This window comes from Notolabrus celidotus, chromosome 16 (assembly GCF_009762535.1).
Source record: "Notolabrus celidotus isolate fNotCel1 chromosome 16, fNotCel1.pri, whole genome shotgun sequence".
Taxonomy (NCBI): domain Eukaryota; kingdom Metazoa; phylum Chordata; class Actinopteri; order Labriformes; family Labridae; genus Notolabrus; species Notolabrus celidotus.
The window spans coordinates 13,892,364-13,918,484 of record NC_048287.1 but is presented as its reverse complement, the minus strand read 5'-3'; the positions used below and the strand labels follow the sequence as shown (position 1 = coordinate 13,918,484).

At 40.0% G+C, this 26,121-nt stretch overlaps 3 protein-coding genes across 13 annotated transcripts in view; 2 read left to right on the top strand and 1 right to left on the bottom strand.

Moving 5' to 3' along the window:
• Positions 1–517: 517 nt before the first annotated feature.
• On the bottom strand, positions 518–4,211 carry LOC117828365 (dynein heavy chain 3, axonemal-like). Its single transcript, XM_034705418.1, has 4 exons — positions 4,090–4,211; positions 2,616–2,748; positions 829–1,040; positions 518–673 (listed from the first exon to the last, which is right to left on the bottom strand). Exons 2-4 carry the CDS (start codon positions 2,635–2,637, stop codon positions 659–661), a joined length of 249 nt encoding a protein of 82 aa, XP_034561309.1. The 5' UTR covers positions 2,638–2,748; positions 4,090–4,211; the 3' UTR covers positions 518–658.
• A 2,947-nt stretch (positions 4,212–7,158) lies between these two features.
• On the top strand, positions 7,159–12,412 carry dazl (deleted in azoospermia-like). Of its 8 annotated transcripts, none has more exons than XM_034705409.1 (10): positions 7,159–7,285; positions 7,904–8,026; positions 8,294–8,382; positions 9,029–9,080; positions 9,166–9,232; positions 9,341–9,480; positions 9,827–9,913; positions 10,251–10,298; positions 10,692–10,761; positions 11,127–12,412. In XM_034705409.1, the coding sequence occupies exons 2-9, from the start codon at positions 7,934–7,936 to the stop codon at positions 10,734–10,736; spliced, it is 621 nt and encodes a 206-aa protein (XP_034561300.1). In that variant the 5' UTR covers positions 7,159–7,285; positions 7,904–7,933; the 3' UTR covers positions 10,737–10,761; positions 11,127–12,412. The 8 variants fall into 8 exon arrangements, with proteins under 8 accessions (XP_034561300.1, XP_034561302.1, XP_034561303.1 ...); XM_034705411.1 differs by having other exon boundaries at positions 11,112–12,412; XM_034705412.1 differs by having other exon boundaries at positions 11,034–12,412.
• A 68-nt stretch (positions 12,413–12,480) lies between these two features.
• The window catches only part of rftn1a (raftlin, lipid raft linker 1a), a 40,577-nt gene continuing 26,936 nt past the window's right edge, over positions 12,481–26,121 (top strand). The window contains exons 1-2 of one of the 4 annotated variants that reach the window (XM_034705402.1): positions 12,481–13,357; positions 21,706–21,857. In XM_034705402.1, the coding sequence (XP_034561293.1) occupies positions 21,710–21,857 (148 nt within the window). In that variant the 5' untranslated portion in view covers positions 12,481–13,357; positions 21,706–21,709. Of the gene's footprint in view, positions 13,358–14,334; positions 14,365–21,270; positions 21,330–21,705; positions 21,858–26,121 lie in introns of those variants that run through there. The other 3 variants (XM_034705406.1, XM_034705404.1, XM_034705405.1) reach the window with 3 other exon arrangements.

Sequence of the window (26,121 nt, the reverse complement as noted above, 5' to 3'; positions counted from 1 at the left end):
TTTACTTTGAAATATTTAGAAATGTGATGTAGAGCTGTATTTTAAAAGGGAGTATCTCACCTTACACTCAGTCTCTATTGGCTTAATGAAAGGGGAACCTCTCATCGTCTGTGTTTTAATGATGTGGTCACCAAGTAGCACTTGGATGTCATCCACTGCTGACACAATATTTGTACCCTGTGATAAAATATGACGAGTATTTAGTACACTGTGATGCTATTGCTCTGTGTAAAAAGTAATAGGCAGTTTAAATTAAAAACAAATTTCTTCAATTTTCATTTCTACAAAAATCATGTGTGTGATTATCCAGTCATACTGTATCTCTGTATGGAGTGAAGGACAACCGGAGATCAGCCCATTCGTTTTTCATCTCCTCCATGGATTTTTCCAGGGAGTACTCCTTACTGGCTAAAGCACCAATCTCTTCCAGTCTAGGGCAGAGTAAAGAATTAAATGAACCACTTTCAAATCATGAAAGTGTGATCAATATAAAATAAAGCCATGGTTTCCTCTGAACACAGTATACTCATTTGGCTCTTTACACATATTCCAGCATGGTATATTGTCATGAAAGTGTCTCACTTATCAGAGAACTTTGAAAGCCCCAGCCCCAGCATGTTCAGCAGTGAACTGGTCACATCCGGTTTTACATCACAGCCTAAATGCTGCTAATCTGGAGACAGACAAAAGAGTCAGAAATTATTCACACCGGCTTCACGGATCACAGGAGACACAGGACACTTAGTCCTTACAAAGTGAATCTGACACTGGATAAGTCTCTGTGTCACCTGAGCTAATGAATCAAACAGAGAAATTAATTCACGTGACCTTCTCCCAGTGACGGGCTTTGATTCCTGGGTTGCAGATGGTGGTCAGGATAAGAAGGTGCTCCTTAAACTGGTGTATCTTTCTTTTGAAGCTTTCGGCCATACTGCAAGGCTTTAGAAGACTGGAGAAGGTCTGAGTCAGCTCGTCCATCGTCCTCCACATGACATCCAGCTCATATGAGATTTTCTCAGCATCCAAGCTGAGAAACGGACCTGGAAGTTTTAAGACAAAAGAAGTAAAGCAATGTGGAAACAACCAAGCATCCTGTTTGAACTTCAGTGATGACTCTCCAGCTCCAGCTCAGCAAAATGTTTGGAGTGTCATTTGGTGGGAGGAGCTTACGCAGTGATTACAGGTAAAGAGCTCATAGTGCCTTATTACCCCTCTAGAGCACTACGCTGTCAACATGCAGGCCTGCTTGTCGTACCTAAAGTCTCTCAAAGTAGTATGAGAGATGGAGCCTTCAGTTATCAGGCCCCTCTCCTGATAACTTTTCTTTATGATAAAGCTTATAGTTAGAGCTGGCTCAGGCTTTGACTTAGTTATGCTGCTATAGGCTTAGACTGCCAGGGGAGCTGACACACTTACTTTAACTCTCCCTGTCCCATTAAAGTTACTAACCATAGACCTTTCTGTAGTCCCTGAGTGCCATTGTCCCGTAGGTTCCCCCTGAGTTGCTGCCTTAGACAGCCTGCAGTAGCAACAACTACTACTACTAATCAGTCTCTCTCTCTCTCTCTCTCTCTCTCTCTCTCTCTCTCTCTCTCTCTCTCTCTCTCTCTCTCTCTCTCTCTCTCTCTCTCTCAAAATCTAAAGTTAATTGCCCTACTATGCACACTGACTCATCACATGGGCAAACACCTGTCATACAGTTTTACAATTAGCAAACAGAGCTTTATTTCCCCAGCTGCTTGGCCAGGGAAAACATTGCTTGTTATATGGATGAGGTGCTGTGGCCAGACCCAAACAGAAGAGAGGATGCAGCATTGTTTTTTTTGGGTTTTTTTTTTACTGTTACTGTATACAGTAAATTCTTCTGTTGTTTTGTATGTAGACCACTGTATGTGCAATGTTGTGTTGGTTGGGATGTACACTGTTTTTTTTTTTTTTGGGGGGGGGGGGGGTAAAATATATTTGTTACCCTGTATTTGTGTTTTGTGTATAAAAACAATATTCTAAAATATTTTACACACATATTTAACACACATCAGTGTTCAACTGGTTCTTATAAATGTCTATTCATATGGTGGTTTGTGTGTGTCATTTGAAAACAAAATACCATTTTAAGAAGAAATAACATTGTTTTGAAAGGAAAGTTTCATTTTGCAAGAGAATTAAGGGGTTTTTCCCATTATGTGTGTTTTTTTATTCCTGTGGAGAGTTCTGAGAGTATGAGGCATGCTTTCAGAAAATGTGTGTTAACAATCGAGAAAAACTGTAAAAGTAAGTTTTTCCTTGCCGCTTTAACTAGCTAAATACCACAAGGTGCAATGCTCATGGTGGATTAAGGTGAGATCAGACTGAGTCCTGTCTGAAAGAGGTGACTGGATCTTATCCTGTCTTAATGTTGGCTCTTTGTTAATAATAGAACAGAGTATGGTCTATACCTGCTATGTTTTGTGAAAGCGTCTTGAGATAACGTTTGTTGTGATTTGGCGCTATAAGAATAAAGAATGATTGATCGATTGATTGATTGATTGCTCTCTTTCATTTGAATTGTACCAGCTGAACATAAAATGCATTCTTGCTGTACCTTTTAGAAGAAATGGCCACTGTGAATTACCCACCGTACATCCACTCATTTGACATGATTTGGAAGTTCAGCGCTGAGGTCCAGAGCTGTTTTTCAGCTATCAGAGTTTGGAGTATTGGGAACTGGCTCTGTTCCTTCTCCAACAACGTCTCCTCTTTGTTGATATCCTGTGGAAGGAGCCGATCTCTGTTTTATTTCTGTATTAAATCCTAAGTTCAGAGGACAAACAGCCAAATGTTCTACTCACTGTGGCACTCTGCCATGAAAACATGTCAGTCAAGAGTATTTCTGCACCTTACCATAGCTCTGACGCCAGTGACAGTATTACAAATCACTGAATATCTCTATAAAGAAATAATCAATCTCATCACTCAAGGTCTTGTTTGCATTTTTAGAACATAAAGAGCCATCAGCTTTCATTTGATTGTTTGATCATCTGCTAAAAGGTCCTAATAGGAACTTAAAGTATATCTAAATACAGGATTAATACATTCATATTAAAGAGGGTCTAATATTTAAAATGTGCACATGCAAAAAAAAAAATTAACATAAAACTTAAATAAATCTTAAATATTATCTTAATTTAGAGGTGTGAATGTGCATCACAGTCACACTTATACATTTTTAAAAAAATATTTTGTTGAACTTTACATTTTTTGTCTGAATTTGAGAAAAAAAAAATCTAATACTTCCTCTTCATGTCTTGTTTTTATGTATACAGCGGGAATTTGGCGTTTTACTTCTGTATTTGTCTGTTCCTATATACTTGGGAAAGATCTTATGAGTTCTGGTTGCTGAAAGAAGTCTTGATTCATTAATAAGTAAAGTGAGCTGTATGTTTTAACAGCAAGAAATACAACTCTTTGGTATTGCTGACATAAAACTGTAATGAAACCAGATTAATATGTATCTGCTCTTCTTGAAGAACCCTCCATCATTGTTACATTAAAACCAAAATTCACAGATCAAATCCATTTATGTGCGTGGACTGGATTCTTTAAAATTCCATCTACGACTTAAGATCATTAATCTTCTTCTTTTACAACCCCCGGCAGGAGTCTCATATTGAGTATTTCTAGCACAGGAGACTGAGTCACAGTAGAATAATGGTATCCTAGCAGGTGCAAATCATCACAGACATGAAAATAAACAACGGGAGCTTGTTTCTACAAACTCATAATTTAGTCATGCAGCTCTACCCCCTGCATGGCATAGTCCACCATGCTCTACAACAGGCAGTGGATAAAGGATGTACTGAAAACCTAAAGGGAAGCCATATGTAAAGCAATCCCCGACAAGCAGAACAACATATCTCTGACAAAGTGGACAAGGTGGAAACTTGAGACTGCACATACAGGAGGATTAGCTCCCTTGGTTATGTACACAGTGTGGACATACAAGCTAAAGAATAGCCAAAGACACGCCAAACACCAGTGATAGAGAAAGCACTTCAAGTTGTTAGTGACAGCCGGGCTGTTTTGAGAGTCTGGTAATCTGGCAGCACTCACTTTTGGATCAGCTCATCTCGTGTGAGTTGGCACCGCTTCTGGACAAACTTCTCAAACTCAGATGGTAGGAAGGGAAGGCTGGTGGAGAAGAGGTCCTCAAGTGGAAGAAATCTCAAGGATGAGAAGCTGAAAAAAGTTTCATATATTTCTATATAAACTGTTTTTGCTGCATATTTTTGAAAATGTTTAATTTACTCTGTATTCAAGCAGAGAGGACCCGACTGAGATCCAGGTCTCTTTTTCAAACAAAACAAAATAAACACAGATAAATTCCGTTGAAAACACTGACAGACAGATTCATAATATATATATATATATATATATATATATATATATATATATATATATATATATATATATATATACATATAGTCATACTTGCAAACACATGGCCTTTATAATTTTCACATTTAAAAACAGCTGCAATTACTTTCTATTTGTAGTCCAGACATTGGCTCTTTAAAAATGTCACATGAACCGGCAGCCTAACTGTCATTTAAAAATGACTCAGATCTGGCTTACAATTGTTATAGACAAGAGGCTCCTTAAGTAAGGAGGGAGATTACCAATAAGTGCTCAATAAATAAAGAAAATACTCTATTGCTTTCTTTGTTGACCCAACAAAGGACAGCCCACAGAACATGTTTTTGAAAAAAATGTGATTATGTTAAAAAACAATCCAACACTTGCAGTCCCAAAATCCATGTAGAAATGCAGATTCTTTCATTTTGTCTTAGTATATGCTAACTGACCTTGATTTTATTTATTTTAAATTGAATAGCCTTGTTTGATCAAGAGAAGCTTTGTTCATTCTGTTTTTTTATCATTATTATTCTTTCATTTTTGATTAGTTATTATTGTCTCGTTTGTCCGTTTGTTGAACCTTGAGATACACCCATAAAGCTTTGAAAGTGGAAAAATATTAATGACAAAGCTGTATTTTTGGGGTTATAAACTTCAATAAAAACACTATGGCAATAAATAAATAAATAAATAAATAAATAAATAAATAAATAAATGCTTTTTAATGAAACTATCCAGACCCACTTCTTTCTATCTTTGATTCAGTAAACACAAACCCTTCCAAGTCCTCCATTTCAGCAATGGCTCAAAGATTTGGGGGATGTTTTGCATTTTTGATACAAATTGTGATACAAACAATACAAATTGGCTATCAGAGAAAACACTTTCATGAAAATATGGAAGCCCCTTTTGGACAAATGGACGACCTCTTCCAACATACAGTACCTCCCTCTCAAGCCACCTTGCATTGCGCTTGAACCCTCCTAATGGCTACTCAGATGACACTTATGTTTTTAGAGCTGCCACCAACTCACATTGTAACACGCTGATGCTTACGTTTTATTTTTTTTGTTCGTTCTTTGTCTTTTTTTTTTCTTTCTCATATTGTATGACTGTATGACTCTTATATTTGTGCTGTACATTTCACCACCTCAACTACGGTCAGCATTCTAGCATCTTTCTTTTATTCTTATTTGCTTATTTATTTCCATTATGTCCTTAATGTTTGTCTTGGTTTTTTTGTTTTACCTATGCCTAAAAATCAATAAAAAGAAAGTGAAAAAAAAAAAGACTACAATGCTCAGGACTGAGTTGTTGGGTTAGTTTACCTGGAAACATCAGCCGTCAGCAGATTAATTTCGCCCTCTGCTGGTTACCATACACCTTAAACCCCCATGATATGCTCAAATGTGAAATTTAGTGGGTCTTCAAAAATATAGACCCATGTAATAAATTACACTTATCAGCTAAATATTATAAAGCAACCCTAAACTTGTATCCAAAAACAATCCTGTAACTTTTAAAATAGTTTTTGAATACGGCTAAGTTTATGTTGAATCAAAAAATACTGTTATGGGCTGAGAAATCCTTTTTGACAAAATGTTAACCTTTCCACATTGTCTGGTAACAATTAATCAATCAAACAAACAAAAACATCTTAAGGTGGTTCCAGAGCATATTAAGATCTGGGGGATCACATTTTATTTCTCATCAGTGGTACGACTCAGGAGTACGTTGTTTGGGTGATATTATAAACAATTCTGGATTAAGAAGCTTTCAAGACTTAAAAGATACATAGAAATTGTCAAGCGGCACTTTCTTTTTGTTTTTACAACTGTGCTCTGCCATACGAGCTGCAGATATTCAAGTTGACCAGTCACTTTCTGCCCATCCAGTTATGGTAATTATCAAGAAACTTTTACTTTTACCCAAAGGACATGTCTCACTTGTTTATAATATGCTGTTAGGTGGGGGTGGTAGGGTTATAAAAACTGATCATTTGTAGGCTTATGTTGTCATTTTGTTCACCTGTGCATTGTCATCATTACAATGACATGACTATAGGAATTGTACTGACAGAATGTATTGTAAAATGTACATCTGCGAAATCAGTCAAAAATGGATAAAAAGAGAATTGGAAATGAAAAAAGGTGGTTCCAGAGTAGACCACCTAATTTCCCAAAACAGGATGTTACATCTGTAGGAAAAAAGAGCATAATCAGGTTTATATAGGCTTTTTCCATAGTTATCATATGAGGATTTTGTATCAACCTATAGTTACAGTTGTAAAGTCCCCGTGGAATATGAGTCCCTTATGCAAATGTTACGTTTGAGATTTAGTCCTGGGGTGCTCATGCAAGCCTTCTATATAATACAATCTGTTGTCCAACACAACTTTTTACAACATATTCGGTGTAAATGCAGTGCTGGATAGTAACAGAGTAAATTTACTTGAGTACTGTACTTAAGTACATTTTTTGAGTATCTGTACTTAACTTGAGTATTATTTTGGGGGGAACTTATTACTTTTATTCCTCTACATTCAGAAGACAATTATTGTACTTTTGACTCCACTCCATTTCTATCAGTGCTCTAGTAACTCACTACTTTTGCTTTGAAGTCAGCTCATGAGTTTCCTTCTCTTTTCTGAAATCTGATCCCTAAGACAGTACAATGTGTTTGTGTAGTTCTGCTTCCACTGTGTAAATGTGCAAATATTCTTAAACTCGCGTATATTTGAACTTTGTTTATCTTTCACAGCTGGCCCCTGATTGGCTGTCAGGTCAGTCATGTGAACGGGGCGTGGTTTCGGCTGAAGCGCGGTGGCTGGCGCGTGGCGGCTTGTCTTTAATGGTCTCTAGTTAATTTATCAATTTTAACTATTTTAGATGTGGTAAGTTTCGGCGATATTTCTTACTTAATATATAGTTACAAGTGTAGCCATATAATCCCTGTGTTCAGTTGTTTAGGCGTATTTACTGATGGATCAATCTTCTACCTCTCGACTCAGCGGCTAACATCAGATAAGGACAGCTTAAAACACCTAGTCATCTTTGGTGGAAACAGAAACTGACTTCGAGGAGCTAGGTTGTAGGAATTAGCACTCTTTAGCAAAGTTTTAGCAAGGTAGTTAGCCTGTCACATTGACTTTGCTTAGATCGATGCTTCATTGCGGCTTCACTGTCGGGATACACGCATTTAAGGGTTAAACTATGAACGATGCACCAGGTTTATTTTAACAGTGAACACGGTGCACTTAAAACTTTCGCGGGCAATTTTCCGTGTCAATGTTAACAAAAGCGAAATGTAATGAAAGAATGTAATATGACTCCTACAATAAGATGGTTTAAGTCTTTGACATGTACTTCAGACTCGGGGGCGTAGAGGATTTTTTAAGTGTCTCCACCATTAGTGTCAGTGAAATGGCAGTGGGAGAAAGCATACACTTTAAAGTGTTTACGGTTTGTTTACCCATCATGCAACTAATCAGTCAAACCTTTTTTTTTGAAAGGATGTCCACACGTCTAGTAGCAGCAGCCAGATGTCCCCCTCCCTGCAGATGTCCAATGGCTTCATCTTACCTGAGGGCAAACTGACCCCCCACGCCCTCTTTGTTGGTGGGATTAACATGAAGGTATGCTATTTGACCTTTTTGTATATATTCAAGGCTAGTCTGTGTAAAAATGATTGAACAGATGCATGTTACGAAATTGTCACTGCAAGGCTGATGAATGTTGATTCTGAAAGTTATTTAAAATGTGTGATTTTAGGGTTAATCTCAAAATAATGTATTGCTGAAAAACCCTCTTGGTGCACATTGCGCAGCATGCTTTCATTCTACAGTATTCAAGCATAAAAACTAGCATCCGTTACTTCAGTTGTGATACCTTTCAACCCTCAGGTGCATGTAAATGAATTGCAGAACTTCTTTGCCAGATATGGCTCCGTCAAAGAAGTTAAGATTATCACCTACCGAGGGATCAGCAAGGGGTGAGTTCATACAGCTACAAGAGTCTCAGAAGGAAGGGTTTAGTTTTTTGGTGCTTGATTCCATGTGTTTGTTTTTAAGGGGATTGAATCGCTTTGCACAGTTTACAAATTTTTTCACAGGGTAGTGCTTGAATAACCTGGAAAGGAAGTGAATTGTAACACCTACAGCCTTGTGTTTTATCGCCCTTACAGTCATGCCTTAGCTTTAGTGAGACGTTAATAAAGTATGACCTGTTTTGGGTCTGAAGTTTGTCGTCTTGAAGGAGCTTGTTCTGTGTACAGTTGTGCTCATAAGTTTACATACCCTGGCAGAACTTATGATTTCTTGGGTAGTTTCTGTTGTCATTATGATAGAAAAAGAGTTAACAGTTCTTTGACAACAAATGGATTTGCCCAACCACTCACCATGAGTGAAAAAATGTTTTTTCTCTTATCATTCATATTCTCTGAAAAATGGCTAAAAAAAACACAAATTCTGCCAGGGTATGTAAACTTATGAGTACAACTGTATTTGTGTGGGTGTAAACTGGGACATTTATAGCTATGTAGGAACTTTATGAATATTAATTTGTTTATTTCATAACTTACTTTGAGCCCTCTTTTTTCTGACTGTGACTTGGAGTTTGCGTTTTTTGTGTATATCTAGGTATGGGTTTGTATACTTCGATGACGATGTGAATATCCAGTCAATCATTGAGGTAAGCACCTTATGAACATATTTTATTGTTTTCTATATCCACCTGAAAGTAGTAGCAAGTTTGTCTATATATTTTATTTCAATAGCAAACGATCGTTTTTGATGGCCGGGAGCTCAAGCTCGGCCCAGCCATCATGAAGGAAAGGAGCTCACGTATGTATTCAAACACTCGAGGGTAACTTCATGGATGTTAAGTTAGCAGTATAGTAAAATATCTTGCAACTAATTGCTCATTCAGTCGTCTCACTATTCTTACTCTAGGGTCCATGCCATCGCGTATGATTTGCCCAGCTCCTTGGAGGATCTCCATTCAGTCTCTCTACTGTGTTTGCTGTTCACCCGGGGGAGCTTGTGTGGCACAACCCTTGCCCATCCTTAATGGAGAGAGCCCTTACAACCAGGTAACAGACAATCTACAAGCAATCTCATTCCATTTCAAAATAAAATCAGCGAAGTAAACAAAATGCGCAGGAAGAAGTTATTCGATTGCACTTAATAACTCTGTAAAATAAAATGGATGCACTTTCTCTGAGGGGAAGGTTCCTCATTAGCTCAGCCAATAATAGAAGTGAAAGGTGGAGTAAAATCCACCAACTTACCTTTAAATTTGCCAGAAAAGATGAAAAAAATGAATGTGGCTATAGCATGTCTAATGATACATGCAAGTTTCTTAATTCACACAATACCAGCTGTCAAAAACATCAGGAGTCACATGACATTGTGTTTCTTCTGGAACTTTTTTTGCAGCCGTACTTGTACTCCAAATCCAACTCTGGAGGGGTCATGGTGCCACAGATGCCAATGAACTTCGCACAGAATGCCTATGCTTACCAGGTACACACACACGCACACACACACACACACACACACACACACACACACACACACACACACACACACACACACACACACACACACACACACACACACACACACACACACACACATGCAAAGACCAATTAGTCAACAAAATCCTGAGCAGGGTTTCTCAGGCACTGCACATATGCTCTTGCAAATGAGATGCAAGGTTCAGCCTGGCTTAGATCCACCTGTCCTAGCCCACCCCACTCCAGCCTCCACCACAACCCCTCTAATCTCCTCTAGAGGCTAGTCTGGGTTTGTGTGTTGCCCTCTGTTTGACCGCTGACCCCTCTCCTTTTACACATGGTAGGCTCCTCCTCAGTGGACAGCGGCGCAGAGGACACGGCCTGTCGATCAGGTGACTGCCTGTAGTGACAGTAGCTGTAGTTTATCAGTTTCAAAACATGGCAGATGGGTGTCACTGTCATGGAAAACTCTGATGGAGACTCCAGCTTTGTGACCTAATTGATTATTTAAGGTTTTAAAATAAATCATGTTAATTTGTTGTGGTGTTTTTTTGTGTTCTATCTTCAAACTGTGAACAAGGTGCAATGTTCATGCAGGCCACTAGATGGTGTCTCTGGGCAGCTTTAAGAAGGACTGCTTGCACTAACAGCAGTTTCCTGTCATCCACTCTATTAAATTATGTGTGGCACAACTTTAGAGTCTTATTTTACCCCAACTAGTCGCATTATTAAGCATATTGGTGACACTGTTAAACGTTTTTGTAATGTCTTACTCTTTTTTCCAGAACTGTGCAGACTATGGAGTCCAGACCAGGCTGAATGTGCTGTAGTCCAAAGCTACTGACATCCCACCAGGTACAAAATATTCCGAACATAGGGCAGCAGCAGCAGAGTTACAGGAGGTATTACATGTTCCATGGAGGACTAAGGCTACTACAGGCTTGTAAACATTTTTCACAATACTGGGGAGGATGTTTCAAACTTTCTGGTGAGGCGTCTACTTGGAAGAAACACCTGCAGACAGTTTGCCCCTCCTTTAGCCACGATGCTTTGTAGTCCTGCCCATTAGTCCATTAATTTTCTGCCCTGTGTGTCCCTCCTTTTCATTCTTTACTTCTGGAAATTAGAAACGACTTCTCCTGATTGGGTTTGTAATTGAAGGAGGGAACCATGATTTACCTGTGATGTGGTTTTCCGCCCCTCTGGTCTCCTGGATACAGGCTGCAGTGAGTCAGGATGCAGACAGGATGACATCTTGAGGTTACAACAGCCAGAAGAAACCCAACTGCCCTCTTCCTCCTCCTGATCCCCCCTCTTTCTTTTCTTTCAACTTTTTTGAGACCCTTTTGTGCTGGTTTCATGTGGTCAAACCGCTATTAACCCACATGTATTACAGTAGCAGACACACAGGAAGACCAAAGCACCCTCACTGACCAGCTGATTTACAGGCTCACATCTTTCATTTTTGTGTCTTTTTCTTTCTCCCAGAAAAAAAGGGAAAGGACTTTTAAGCTCACCCTTTGTGCCTATTTCTTTTTTATATTTAATTTATTTTGAAATTAATCTAAATGTTTGTTTGGGCTCTTTTAGTATCTGCAAAGGCTCTCTGTTCATACAAGGTACTTTTAGAACATGGAACAATGTCGAAACAGCAATCTGTTTTTTAGCGCTGAAGAAGAGTTCTTCTTTAACTCCTGTTTGGGCTTATTGCTCCTCTGAGAAATTCATTAACTTGTCCACTACAGCAAGAGAAACACTTGGTCATTACATTTATTTCAAACACTCATTTATTTTGTGCCGGTCTTTCGTTTAATTGGGTGTTGATTGAGGCAGTAAATGGACGAGCCTCTTCAGTATCAGTGTTTTCTCATCTCAGTTTAACAAGAGGCTTTCTGAGGTAGAGTTTTCCTGTGGGTTTTTTTCACACACTGATCGTCTCTGTGCTGTGTGACCGAAGTGATTGGCAAGGGGTTCACACTCAAGGACAAACACTGTATTAATTTCTTTTCCCATGACTCAATCAATTATTTTTGCAAATGAAGGGCGTGGTGGAAAGTGAAGTTCTCTGTTTGGTAAAAATGTTCACTGTATATGGTTCACTTTAAACAAGTTATTTCTTTTAGGGGCTTTATAAAGTAACTGGTGATCTTAGACTTCATATTTTACTGATATTTAATGACTGGAAATAATAATTTTATCCCTATTATTTTCTTTGTGCGCACTCTTTGTTTTATTTCTACACTTGGATTCTTAAAATAAGGACACTTGTGTGGTTTGAAGCACACAATTGGTATATATCACAGATTTTTTTTCCTTTGACCTACTTTTGTTGTAGTTCTGTTTGGGCATTAATCTTGGGGTCTCCAGTGTGCAGAAATCTGATTGTATTGATTGAATTATTTTGCTCAGAGAGCCTGGGTACTGCACTGTCTCCTTTGTTGATGTTCAGGTTTTGCCAGGTTTGTTTAAAAAGAAATAAAAGTTGAAAATGTAATTACCATTTAAACCTGTGAGGATCCAGAGTTGTATTTGTATCACTATGAATACTCTTTTATGTTAAACTGAATTTATTTGTATTCTCTTGGTCAGAGCTTGATGGGTTTGTAGCACGGAGCTTACAGACTATCATGTTCCCACCTCTCTTGCTCCTCCAAAAGCCTGTCAGTGGCTGCCGCCTTTCAGTCAGGGTTGGAGTCCCTGTCTTCCCTGGCAACAAGCCCATCATCTTTTGGTCACAGAGCGTTTTGTTTTTGTCACAGTCTGATAGTGTGACTGGGCTCCCCAGGGTGCCCTGTCCTACTCGTCCTACCCCCTGCGACCACCCACCAGTCAGCCCCACCCAGTCAGACGTTTCTGAATTATGGATAAGTCTGGATAGCTTCTTATGAAATATGAATTTTGCAAAGGAGACCATTGAAAAACACAAACACCTCAATATCCACGCTGAATTACAAACTTATCTCACTAGTAGGGTGAAGGTTCCTGCAAACAGAGTAAGTGGCTCATCTCTGGCTATTTGTTCACTATCATGTGGCTGCTGTCACTTTCTTACAGAACTGTACCCTCTCTGGGATGGTGTTATCACTTTATAACCTGCTTTCTCTGAGTTTCACAGTATCCAACCTGCGTGTTTGAGACAACAGGGAGGATAGAGGATGTGAGCAAAGCTCCCTCTCCTCTCTCCTCCTCTTCCTCACACGCGCCGGTGACAGAGAGCCAGACGGAGTGTTTATCACGAGCTGCCCGCGAGCTCCAGCAGCAGCAGCAGCAGCAATAGTCGATTTCAGTTTAGTAAATGGAGGATTCATGTATTCTACCCATTGGGTCCCAGTTTATCTGAGGCGTGACGGGGACGGAGTGAAGACATTAAAGAGAGGAGGGACGCACGTCGACACACAAGTGTGAGGAAGCTCTCAGTCTCCAACAACCTGAAGTGGGAACGACTCGATAGGTGAGTTCAACTTTATGCTGTTTCTTGTTTGTGTGGGAGCATGTTGGTGACATTTGGGTTCAAATTGCCTATCTATGACTGTTGGATTATTTCCGATTATGAGTTTTTATTTGGTTACCAAACTGATTCAAATGAATAAAGGTGCCTCTATATAACATGGAAAAGCAAAACTAGACCATTGGAAATAAGTGTGTTATTTCTGTACATAACAACTAAGAGTTTGTGTCACTACTACTGGGAAAGGTTTTAAATTATTTAACAAATTGCCAAAAAAGCAGAGCAGTTTTGTTAATTTTCAATGACAAAGGTTCGAAGTGAGTGTTGCTTTGAGTGTAAAATAAACAGGACGAGACTTTTCATTCGAAAACCTTACTTTTACATGTACAAGATAACGTGGTCACGTTTTGTCCACAAGGGGGGCCAACATCAGCGCACATTGAAAAGTTCCTGCAAGAGCATTAGAGCTGATTGTAATGCCACCAAATTGGGTTTTTTGTAAGCCTTAAGACAGTTTAAAGTATTTTCTTACAGTGTATTTTAAGAGGTTAGAGCCTTGAATAAACTTTAATGACAGTTAAATGAATGTAGAAGCGGAAGTGCCCTGCTGAAACCTTTCACAATAAGACTCCTTCGACGGAGAAAAATATGCTTCGTTTTTAGACCTATGGTTAGACACGACATCTCCCAGCCAGTCATTTGATTTGTGTGATATTCTGTGCCATTTGTTATCGTGGCGTAACGTAATGAATAAGCCTCTGTGCGCAGTGTCACAGGTTGAAGTGAACTCCAGATATGCGTGACGGAGTAAATGTGCCGAGCGCAGATGGAAGAGGAGGTGTGTGTGTGTGTGTGTGTGTGTGTGTGTGTGTGTGTGTGTGTGCGCGCGCGCGCGCGTCGGTCGCAACGATAAGATGTGGTGCGTAAGTGACCTGTCATGTATCATTTCCCGTTCACTAAACTCTCGGCGTAACCAGCAGCAGCAGCAGCAGCTTGCCACGTGCTGCAGGGTGAGTGAGGGGAGAGGAGGAAAGAAAGGGGGAAACAGAAACATAATTTCAGGCTAGGCTGCACCCACAAATGCATGGGGCATCAATTAGTCTCGTGGATATGTATTGGGGTGCTTACAGTGTAACATGGTAATCTATTTTGGAACATCATATTTATGTACTTATATATTTATTTATATATGAAGTATAGCATCTTATTTTCTTGTAATGGTTTAATATTTCAGTGTTTATTATCTTAGAAATGTATTTTATTTTGGTGATTCTTTAAATTCTTCAATATTTTTTCAAGAAGAAAAATGACAATCCTAATCAAAGCAACAAGCTTAACTTCAGTTTTTATATCTCTTCTACTTAAATAAAATGTGTTAACTGTAGGCTACAGTAAAATTCAAATACATCATATACAACTCCTACCAAGTATACACTATTTTAATCATCAACTGAAATTTCACCAGTACACTGATATTTGGAAAGTCATCAGTCATTCTCAGAAATTGATTTAAGTACTTAGAGAGCCCACCCCAGGGTTCAATAAATTGATGCCCCAGTCCAAACAGTCCTCCTTTGTTCATAAACTGTTCTTTTTAGAGCAAACTAGGCTCTGCAAGCAGCCGTGCGACAGCCCAATACATCAATGTCATAATTTGTTTTTATCCTCCCCATGCAGCCTCATTAAAACACCGTTTGAGGTGATTACTTTGTTGCTTAAGGGAATCGCCCCTCCCAGCAGGCAACTTGACATGCTCCAAGTCTGCTCCCTGACTGTCTCTGCCAGCCCCTCCTCCTCCTCTTCTTCTCCTTGCCCTCCTCCTCCTCTTCCCCTTCATTCTGTCCTTGTTTTCCTCCCCTTTCCCCATCACCAGCACATCCCATCATCCTTGGGTGGAGTCTGAGTGGTGCTCCAGCCCAGTGGGAGGGAATCCCACTCCCCAGGACTCAGTCTGTCACCTCTAATTTGGAAATTCAGTGATAGGGATACAATATGGCGAAAGATTATCGACACATCTCCCTGTTTTTGTTTTCACTTACACAAAAGAATAAAAGTGGCTTAGTTTAGAGTTAAACACTGTTAATAGGATAAAAAGCCCTGGAACCGAGAGCACACAAACGTATGAATTAAAGCTTCCAAGGTGGCCCATAAGGCTCTATGATGAAGGAGACAAGAAGCCAGCAGTGACAGTTTTATTTGCTTATACCCACTATTAATCAGGTTGCTGCATCAGGGGAGAAAATATAAGAAGCTATATATTAAATGCAACACAAAACTCTTTGTTGGTGGTGCTAAAAAACTCAGCCTTTTTATAAGAACTCACAAAAGACCTCATAACAGTAGAAAAATATTTGACCCCTGGCCTTTTTGTATAATTTAAGACACTGTTCACACTGAAACACTACTTTTGGTTATTAGGAAAACATAGCGGTAATTACTAAAGACTTAAATGTCACTGCGATTACTTTTAAAACATCATGTGTTGAAGTGCTAATTTATTCTGACCCCTATACACTCAGAGTAATATTTTGCTGACACCACACTCCCTTTTGCAATGGCCCTTATCCTTAATGCAAATTTGTTTTGCACAACTTTTGGCACTCATCTGGTAGCTGCTGCTAAGTAACAAGAAGTTACCGCAGAATCATTAAGGCTTTGTTTAAGATCATGGAAAAAAAATATCTGATAAGATAGTTAGATAGTTTTCCAACTTGATCTGCATTCAAGCACTCAAACTGACAAGTTTTTCACCCTGACTTTATCCATACTTTTTCTTGCCAGCAACAAGAGACGTTCTGAAGTGATGAATTTCTTTGTAGTTTAAACAGAAATTAAAATTTCAACTAAAGTCTAAAGGTTAGAAGACCCTTGATTTCAATCAGGAGAGCCACAAGTTGAAGATTAAATGTTATTTATTACAACTGAATGAATAATGAAACTTGACAGAAATTTTTGGCGTAAGGACTCTATGGGGATCTTTTTGTGAGTGTAGGATGTGTGAATTTGGCAGCAGAAAAAATCCCCCTAGAGTCCAGACACTGGTGGTGGTGGTTGATGAATTCCAGGAATTGATGACTTGGCGGAGACCAGGTGGAGATGGGGAGGTGGAGGGGTGCGCACCATCAATGCAAGAAGGAACTAGCAGGAGAGAGAGACACATTTAAAAAGACAGCAGAAAGTTGATAGGCTGACGATAAGGGCATGCCACTGAGCTATTGAATGACAGGTGCCGCGGATTAACCAATGACAGCTCCGGAGCATGCAGCTGGAAGCGGGTGAGCTATTGAACGAGGGAGAGGAGAGTTAAACAATTGCTGTGATTGCTTTTATAGTCTTCCTGTCTGAACTTTCGCTAGAGCTACATTTGTCCATTAGTCTGTGGGTAAACGATCACAAATTGGTTTGCCAAGGTTGGCTAAAGTTAGCAGAGCTAGCACCCCCAGCCTTTGGTCCTCCCTGCAGGTTACACAGAGTTCATCTGGTTCATTCTCTTTAGGGCTTCCCCACTTGTCAGTTCATTGTCGCTCAGCAGGAGACTTCCTCTCTTGCACACACTAACCAGCTGCCCCCCCCCCCCCCCCCCCCAAAAAACCCCAGAACATATCAACCAAAGTATATTGAGTTGTGAAGCCTTTCTAACAAAAAAATCCCCCGTGAGGTGCATGTGTGAACGGAAAGTGGAATGTAAGTGTTGTATCTTAATAAGTGCCCGAGGTGTACTGAACTTAACCATTATTATTATTATTTTAATAATAATAATAATAATAATAATAATAATTATTATTATTATTATTATTATTATTATTATTATTTTATTATATTTTAGGGCTTTTGTGCCTTTATGATAGGACAGCTGAAGAGAGACAGAAAATGTGGGGGGCAAAGAGTGGGGGAAGACGTGCAGGACATTGACACGGCCGGGAGTCGAGCCTGGGACCTCTGCGACGAGGACTATAGCCTCTGTATGTGGGGCGCTTAGACCACTAGGCCACCAGTGCCCCAGAACTTAACCATTATTGAATTAATTACTATTCAAATAACAAATTCAAGTAAAGGGGCTAAGTTTCCACCTTTCGCCAATATTGCCATATTGCTTACTCATTTCTCATGGTGGCAGCTGTTGCTATCTGAGACTAGCTCTGAATTTTAACTTTGGCACTTTTAGAGAGCCCCCAAGCTGGTTCTATCTATATTTACTGTGAATTTCCCAAACTTGCACCTTCCTGTAGCTCTCGCTCTGCAGGGAATGGATCCTGCTTCTTGGAAAGCAGACATCCCCCCTGAGTGGCACAGGAGGCAGCAGAGCAGCGGCATAGAGCAGACGGATTATGCTCTTGCGTAAATCTGCTGTCATTTCAAAACTCTCTGTTACAAGAGATTCTCTAATGAGCAGCCCTCCGCTTCTCTCCGTCTGTCTTCCTCTTCACTCCATTCTCTCTTTTTTGCTCCTTTCATGTGTCTCTCTCTCCGTATTTTGCTGTCAAGGCCTTTTTCTGCCTGTTTGTTTGCGTGAGAGCAGGTGCAAGATTCTGTTTGAAGTCAACATGTAGAGAAAAAGGCCTCGCATGTAGCGAAAAAGGCCTTGAGTCTTGAAGGCATTCGAGTTTTTGGAGTACCACACACAATGTGGTTTTTCATTCTTGCTCTCTTCCAGTGGCAGGATCTTTTTCTCAAGCTCACAGACACAGAGTTCATCTGTTAAAAGCGGGCCTTTGTTTTAAAGCTGATCTGTCGGTGTGTAATGAAAAGGATGATGTGATGTTGGATCAAACAGTGAAGCTGGAGGCTTGTCAGGACCAGGAATGGAACCAGTCAGGTTTTATTTCAGAGCAATAAAGCCAAATGCCACTAGCTAAATGTTAAGCGAATTATCTCAAGTCATTATGATTTTTTAGCACTGCATAATGCATTATTCATAAAAATGAATAAGTACATTGAAATGATGTGATTTTTTATCATTTGCATGGGGATATGTAGAAATACTATTAAATCAACGAGTCCAGGCTAAAAGGGAGTCAAATGGGGAGAGGATCAAAAAAAGACTCCCAGACGCAAATCATTTTAGAGACATCTTTTCATTTATGCCTCAAATTGTCAGAAATCCATTACCATTTTTTGAGCATGACTGTGTCCTCCATCCTGTGCTTCACCGTTGACCCCTTATACCTTTAAGTCCCTGTTGCAGACAGTATGTAGTAAAGCCCAGCCCCAGTGGGAAACATTTTTTGGGAGTAGATCTGCTCTAACTTAGTCATAGAACCCAGGGCCTGCCTGGCTAGCCGTTTGTCTGGAGACATTGTAACAGTTTTATGGGACTTAACAGGCACAGCAGGGGGGCACTTTCAGCTGCGAAAACTCAGTGAGCCAACAGCCTGAAGGACTGGATGGGTGGAGGGAAGATGGAGGATGGAGAGAGGCTGGATGGTCTGCCAAAAGGGACTGTAGGCAGAGTGTGGAAAAACACAATGTAACAGTATAATCTAATCTCAGCAACATAGATTGTGCACAAAAGGGAATGTAATTTTACCAATTTGTTTGTCCTTTTTTTTGCAATTTTGTTATTACTATCAGAATGCACTGAATCCAGAAGAGCCTGTATATGGATGACAGGATGGATTCACATGACTACACCTCTATCCTGGTTGACAGGATGCCTTGGTAGTTACCCTTCCTAAAAATGTCACTTCTTTAGTGCCCATTTTATTCTGTAGGTGAGCGTAATTTCAAAATTGGACATCTTTCTGTATTAAAGTACACTTCATTCTAGTGATTTAGAACATGAACTGATCAGGAAAGTGTTAGCCTGAGTAGTAAATCAACTCAATCTAATGTAATAATAACCAGTCTGTGAAAAACAGTCAAGACATCAGACAAAGCACTTAAAACAAGTTGGTAGATTGGGATGTGGAGAAATAATAACAGTAGGGGACCAAACCAAAGGTTAAAGTGCTCCTTTTCCTCTAAGCTGTTCCTTTTTCACGTGTGATGTTGACACGGGAATTGTTGCGTAGTCTTTTTAAGGATATGACGGCACAAAGAAGTTATGCTTGTGAGCATGATGGAATGTGGGAGTGAGTTCGGAGGGGGTTGGTTCTGGGATATCAGGGCTAACTGTTTGCTTAATTTTTAGCCCAATTTCAGACCGTAGACTGTATAAATAATGGACGTAGAATCCGTGACGTCCCCCATCTGTTTCTTAAGCAGTTTTGAAGCCAATCGTCGGCGAGAGCCATATTGGAAATGTTGAACACAACCTAACTTCTGTCGAGCTAGTGTGAGGTAAAGAGGCGGGCTTTGAGCCTCCTAACCAACAGCTACAGGTTTCCCTTCTGTCAGTCAAGTCGGTTATGTCCTTAAATGGGCTTAACTTGTTATCTTAATATCTTCTGAACTGTTGCATTAGAAAAAAAATTCACCCCCCGTACAGTGTGTGTCGATAGAGAAATTAGATACTTAAAGACCTAAACCTGTTTTTGAACCAGGCTGTAAACATGTTTAATTTTGCTGCAAAGCATAGAGGCACGGTGTCCATTTAATATACAGTCATTGCTGAGGACCTGTTCTCATAAACAACACTTGGTCAGGAAGTGTAGATATACAGATGGAAGAAAAATACTTTTGGGGAAGGGATTGAAAGAACAAAACTGAGGATGGACTGAAAATAAAAGTTACAGAAAAACTGATAATGACTCTGGGAAGGTTGCGAATTCTTGTTATCAGGTGGACGTAAAAGAGAGTGACAAAAATGAATAGCTTCCCGTCACACTAATCAGGGCCATTGTGCCAACAGAAAGAAGAAAGGTGACCTAATCAAGGATGATGGGCAGAAGCAGAGCAGAGGCTGAAGGGAAAGAGGTGATTGAGGCACATTGAAGAGATACGGGTATGAGAGTTTACAGTGGAAAAAACAGGACAAGAGAAAGAAAGATAATGGAAAGAAGAAGAAAGAGGAACACTTGATTCTCGTTCTGAAAAAACTCATTATGAAAAAACATGTTTCATTGAAAGAGCAGTAGCTTGATTACCGTTTTTTTCACCGCTCAGTCTGTAGACAGATGATGTAAGAAAATATATCATAGATGTTGTGTTTTTACAACTTTGTAACCTTTCAAAAAGCACGTACCATGCAGTCAAAGCTGTAAGTCACTAAACATGCACACACACATAAACACACACCAAGCTTAATGTTGTCTGCTAGGATCGTTAGGCGAGTTAATGTCCGTGCACTTGGCCCAATGGGAGTTACTGTGTCATTCTCCACGCTTTCAAAACAGATACAGAGATACTGATACAGACCTGCCTTCGGGGAAGACATATGCACACACACTTACACACGTGCAGATGCGCATCTCACCGTGTGGCTCATACAAACCGTGGCAGAAGGGGATATTAAGCATAGCTGTGGTGATGGTGTCAGGGTACTGACACTGTCACATCAGATTAGCTTGACAGCATTTGACCACACCTTTTTTTCTCTTGTCCTATCCCCTTCTCTTGTCTCCATTTTTCACATCCTCCAACCACTCCTCAAATTCTAACTCACACTTTTTCAGTGTGTTTTTTTTTCCTTTTATCTAAGTACAATTTTGTCGGTGTAATTTGCTTTTTCAAATTCAGAAGAAAAGGAATTTTGAAGAGAAACTTTAAAGGGTAGGTGTTTTCAATCACCTACCCTTGAGGGTAGTGTTGGTCCTTGCACCATCTAAAAAAGTATTGAAATGAAAAATGTCTGCTCTTCAAGGCTAGCCTTGGTTCAACATGTGAATTTACAAGCAAGAGAACATGCTAAATTCCCTCCTCTCCTCTCCTCTCCTCTCGTTTCCTCTTCCCTCCCTGTCGATCTAGTCTCATGTCGCCTTGCTTGACAGGGCAGGAAATCAGTCTCATTTCTGCTTTAATTCGTTCTGATCAAACATGTCGCTCCCAATCAGCCCCATTTGATTAGGAGCTGCCCGTATCACAGCCCACCAAGCAGGTAATGGCTGACACTTTCATATTTCAGCGTTATTGCGCTGTGTGTGTGTGTGTGTGTGTGTGTGTGTGTGTGTGTGTGTGTGTGTGTGTGTGTGTGTGTGTGGGTGTGGGTGTGTGTGTGTGTGTGTGAGAGGGAAGAGAGTTGGATACGCAATTTTTTTTCCTACAGCTCGAGGTTGCACATGAGCAATAGCATTGAGACTTGTGTGTGAGTATGACACACTCTATTGGAAGTGCTATTGTGTTCTGTATATTTAGAAACTCTATCAATCCACAGCTCCCATTCGAGTCTTTGTTAGCACCCTCCTCTCTTTTTTTCACTTTTCATCTCTGTTCTTTTTTTAATCTTCATTTCTCTCTCCTCTCCTTTCTCACAGAGACATGGGGTGTAGGCTTCCTAAACTGCGTAAGGCAGAAGAAAGGCGAAGCCCTGGCAACATCTACTCCACCCTCAGACGGCCTCAGGTGGAGACTAAAGTAGGTGTGTCCTACACCTACCACTTCCTGGATTTCCTGTTGGGAAAAGATGGTATGGATAAGAATATTCAATAATTCTAAAAAAACAAAACAGTCTTTCTGTGATGTCTTTATTTGGTCCTCATTCTTGTGTTAGGGTTTCTTTTTCAAGTTTTTTGGCGGTCATTTTTGCCTGTATTGGACAGGACAGCTGAATACTGAGAGAATGAAAACATGGGGGAATGACATGCAGCAAAGGGTCATGGCCAGAACTCGGTGAAACCCAGTGAGATGTTAAATTCATGTGACTAAACCTCTCCTACACTTGTATTAGTCATGTTGAACTCTTTATATAGCCACGCTCTTCTCTATCAAAGTTGTTGGACACAAAAAATAATCATATTGATGTAGAAGAATAAGTGTTTTGCTAGAGTAAACAGACTGCTACTGTTAGATTAGCAACTCCACAATATCAACTCAAAACTGACCATTAGATGCTCAATAGGCATAAATCTGGGATTTAGTTTGTCTTTAATTTATGCCAATCATGATCTGCTCTTGTCAATACTTCAGTTAGCAACGGCTAAATTTAGTTTGGCGCTCTGAGATGTTTCCTCAGCCTTGTAGAGCATTTTAGTTTTTGGCCCTTTGTTTTTGTGGTACGTAACATTACTGTTTGAACCTTTTGTAAGAGGATTGCCTGTCTGCGAACTTCCCCAGCAACAAAAAAGAGACCGTTAACATTCAGTTGGTGAACAAAGATGAGCATTCAGTGGCTTAATGGCTGGGTATTTCTTTCAGAGGATGATTGAGACCAAAAACATAGCAAAAAAGGAGTGAATATTAGATTTACTTTATATTCATCACATGGCCAGAAACACTCCAACACTTACATTTAAGTTATAAATTAATGGTTAGGGATTCACGATGTGTATATTTTTTTCAAGGCAATACAGATAACTGATAATAATGTGCTGTCTGATAAATCCCATTTACTAGCACCCCCCTAAAAAAACAAGACCAGATCTGACTTTTCAGATGTTTTATTTATTTTTTTAAAACTGTGATCTGGAGCACTCTTGCTTGGAGTTAAAGTCTCCACCATGGACTAATTCAAGAAATTGATATGCCTGTGGTGAAACTTATGTCACTGATGTTGTCATTGAACAGACTGTGAAAGTGTGCAGAGATCATATCATAGAGGGCAGGTAGAGAGATGTTTGGAGTTAGCTGAGACTGTTAGCGGATAGTGGATACTGTTCCAAATATGTCATTAGTTGGTGTAATCCTTGGTTTTCTGTGTAGCTTGTCTCTAGCAAACTTTCTGGGGTCCTCAAATTGGTGCTACACCACTTGCCATTTTTGTTGCTAATGCTAGCTGTAGCTACTGCTGTATTTCTTCAATACAACAACATTTTCAGCTGACTTGTTGCATAATAAATTGCAGCCTTTCTTCCTCTTGACATACTTGTGGCACATTTTGCAAATTGCAATCATGTTAAACAGTTATAAACATCCACACAGGTGTTGTTACTCTCTTGTTAGCTTGCCCCGACTATGCTTCATTTTTTCTCTGTATGTAGTGGCGGCTCTCATACTGTAACCTGCTGTATCAGAATGTACAGGCTTGTTTTTTAGGAAATAAAAGCAACTTTTAAGAGTTGTTTTTTGGATGACATTGTACGATCTGAATAAAATATGATTATATGTATCCATTACCAATTTTTTGGAATATACATCATGCATTTCTTTTTTTGATGGATTATAAGGCAACTGTCTGATTGGACCTATTCCATTTTCACCTTTGTAAGGTGCTTATATGTCAGTTGTCCATTTACATTTTCTGTCATGTACCTGAATGACAGTAAAAGCTGTTTCTGGGCCCCGGGTTTAGCCCGGCAGTCAAAGCGCATGAACCATGCACAGAGGATTTCGTCCTTGTCACAGCAGCCCCTGGTTCCGCTCTCAGTGTATGCCAATTGCTGCATGCCATCCCCAACTCTCGCCCCCACATTTCCTGTCTCTCTTCAGATGTCCTATCGAATAGAAGGCCGAAATGCCCCCCCCCCCCAAAAAAACAAAAACAAAACGTATGAATCCTAGTTAGAAGTGACACACAGCTTTAAACCTTTAAGGAAATGAAATGTTTTATTTGTATTCATTTTATCAAATTTAACATTCAATTCTGTCATCTTTGGATTGCTGGCTTGGCTTGGTAGTTTAACTGGAAGTCATTCCCCACTCTCTCTTCCCAATTTCCTGCTCTGTCCACTGTCCTGTCCTTTAAGTAACAGCATTAAAAGCCCCCACAGTTTTAAACTATGCTTTTTCATTTCCCTTATTTTTGAAGTTTATTACTGTCAACTGTCGTGGTATAATGTTAAAAGAATTCCACGTAAATTTCAACAAGATGTGCTCCTGAAACAAAGTATTTCCTAAGTATTTCCTTGTTATTTTAGATATAGTTGTATGCTTCTTTGTGTAGCCCTGCTCTGCTTTGTCATCCTGAACTCTGGCTACAGTGTTTGTGTGTGTTCCCCCTCATAAAATAGCCACAGTTGCTTTTCCAACTTTAACCAGTTAAATAAAATGTTTAGGTCAGCATTTTTCTGTAACAGTAGCCTATTTTTTCCTTCCGTAAAGTATCTCGAGGGCAGAAAGTGGCTTATGAGCTAAAGCTGTGTCTTTGTGCGGTTCTTGTTGCAGCGAGTTCAAAGAGTTCTCTAATTCACAGATTCAGCTATATTCTGCCCTCCAACTTCCCCCTGCCTCTCGTTTGCACGGTGACAGCCTACCAAAGCTGGTGCGTGTTCGTACGCTGTCTTGGGAACCTTGTGTGTTTCTGTGTGAGAATATAGAGAATTTGTGAGTCTGATAACGTGTGGGTGTGTGTTTGTGTGTGCGTTTTGTGAACATTTGATGAGAATCCTCTAGAGACGTGTAGAGGTTTCTAAAAATACTAATTCTGCCATTGTGTTGGTGTGGACTGTGAGGAGATGGAAGAGAGGGACACGGTGAGGGAACAGAGAGGCGAGGGGGAGATACAGTGTTAAAGCAGATAAAAAAAATACCTCCTTTGCCTTATGGCTTAATGTCTCTACAAGCCTGCGCTGTGCTCTCCATCACCCTACAAGCTGAAACAGGTGCAAGAAGCTCACTGAAGTCTTTTTTAGAGGATTTTCTCATGCAACACTGTAACAGACAACAGGCAGGGCGCCACAGCCAAGTGACGATGCTTTGGTTGCCAGTCGGCTTCATTTTCAGCCAGCGCTGTTATGTTTGGCAAATGAGTTAGGCTCTAGTTCTGGCCGAGAGGAAGATCTGGCAGCTTGGAACGGTGGTGGTGACCAAAACAGACAATAGACATGAGGATTGGAGGATGAGGATCTTCCGTATTGGTAAAGGCAGAAGGAGATAAGTTGTCTAATCGCATGAGCAGCAGCAGCGCACACTTAGATACAAAGACCCCCCATGTACACACACACACACACACACACACACACACACACACGCACACGCACACGCACACTGTTCATTCAAGCAGTGGTAGGACTGCAGCTCATTCAAACTCACACAAAACACTTTATAGCACTCCTTGAACAGAGTTAGTGTTATCTTTGAACAGACAGGCAGGTCATTTATATGGTAAACTCAGTGACGCCACCTGAGCTGCTGAAGATGAGTATACTCTATTTTAGGATAAACACAGTAGCTGTGAATTGATTGTATGTTTGTGTGTGATTGTGAGTGGGTGTATGACTGCCTCTCTCTAACTCCTTCTCTCTTTCTCTCTCTCACTCTCTCTCCATTTGTGATAGAGAGACCAAGAGAAAGTGAAGGATTCCTGAAGGATTATCTGATTGTTTGTGGAGATTGAGAGACCTCATTCCCAGCAAGGGGATTTATTTGTATTTGTGCGTTTGTCCGTGTGTGTGTATGTGTGTGTGTGTGTGTGTGTGTAGGAAGCAGATAGAGGAATCTGTATGTCAGTCTATGACATTGAGGAAACCCACGGTCAAATCCATGCTTTAATTCAATTTGGCCTCCATTAATAATATTATTTCCCTGCCAGCGTGACTTGATGACTCGTACACGGTAATGAAAAACAAATATCTGCTCTGGTGCCCCTCTGAGAAATGTGAGACGAGGACGCTGTTTATTAATACAAGTTATGTTCTCAGGAAGAAGAGCTTAATGCTCAGAGCCTGGAGTGCAGCGTTGTTATTTACTTGAACTTTGACTAGTCAGTGATAAAACTAAAGAGAAACAACAAGGCTGATAGCATAGTGGCTGCCTTTGTATTATGGGCCTGGATGTAACTGCAGCAAGCTGAAAAA

Coding starts and splice junctions, on each gene's coding strand:
- LOC117828365 (XM_034705418.1), bottom strand. CDS start 2,637: ATGTCAAATGAGTGGATGTACG. Junction 1,041..2,615: donor GTCAAATGAGTGGATGTACG/GTGGGTAATTCA, acceptor TAAAACTTCCAG/GTCCGTTTCTCAGCTTGGAT.
- dazl (XM_034705409.1), top strand. CDS start 7,934: ATGTCCCCCTCCCTGCAGATGTCCAATGGCTTCATCTTACCTGAGGGC. Junction 9,081..9,165: donor ATATCCAGTCAATCATTGAG/GTAAGCACCTTA, acceptor TTATTTCAATAG/CAAACGATCGTTTTTGATGG. Junction 9,914..10,250: donor AGAATGCCTATGCTTACCAG/GTACACACACAC, acceptor TACACATGGTAG/GCTCCTCCTCAGTGGACAGC.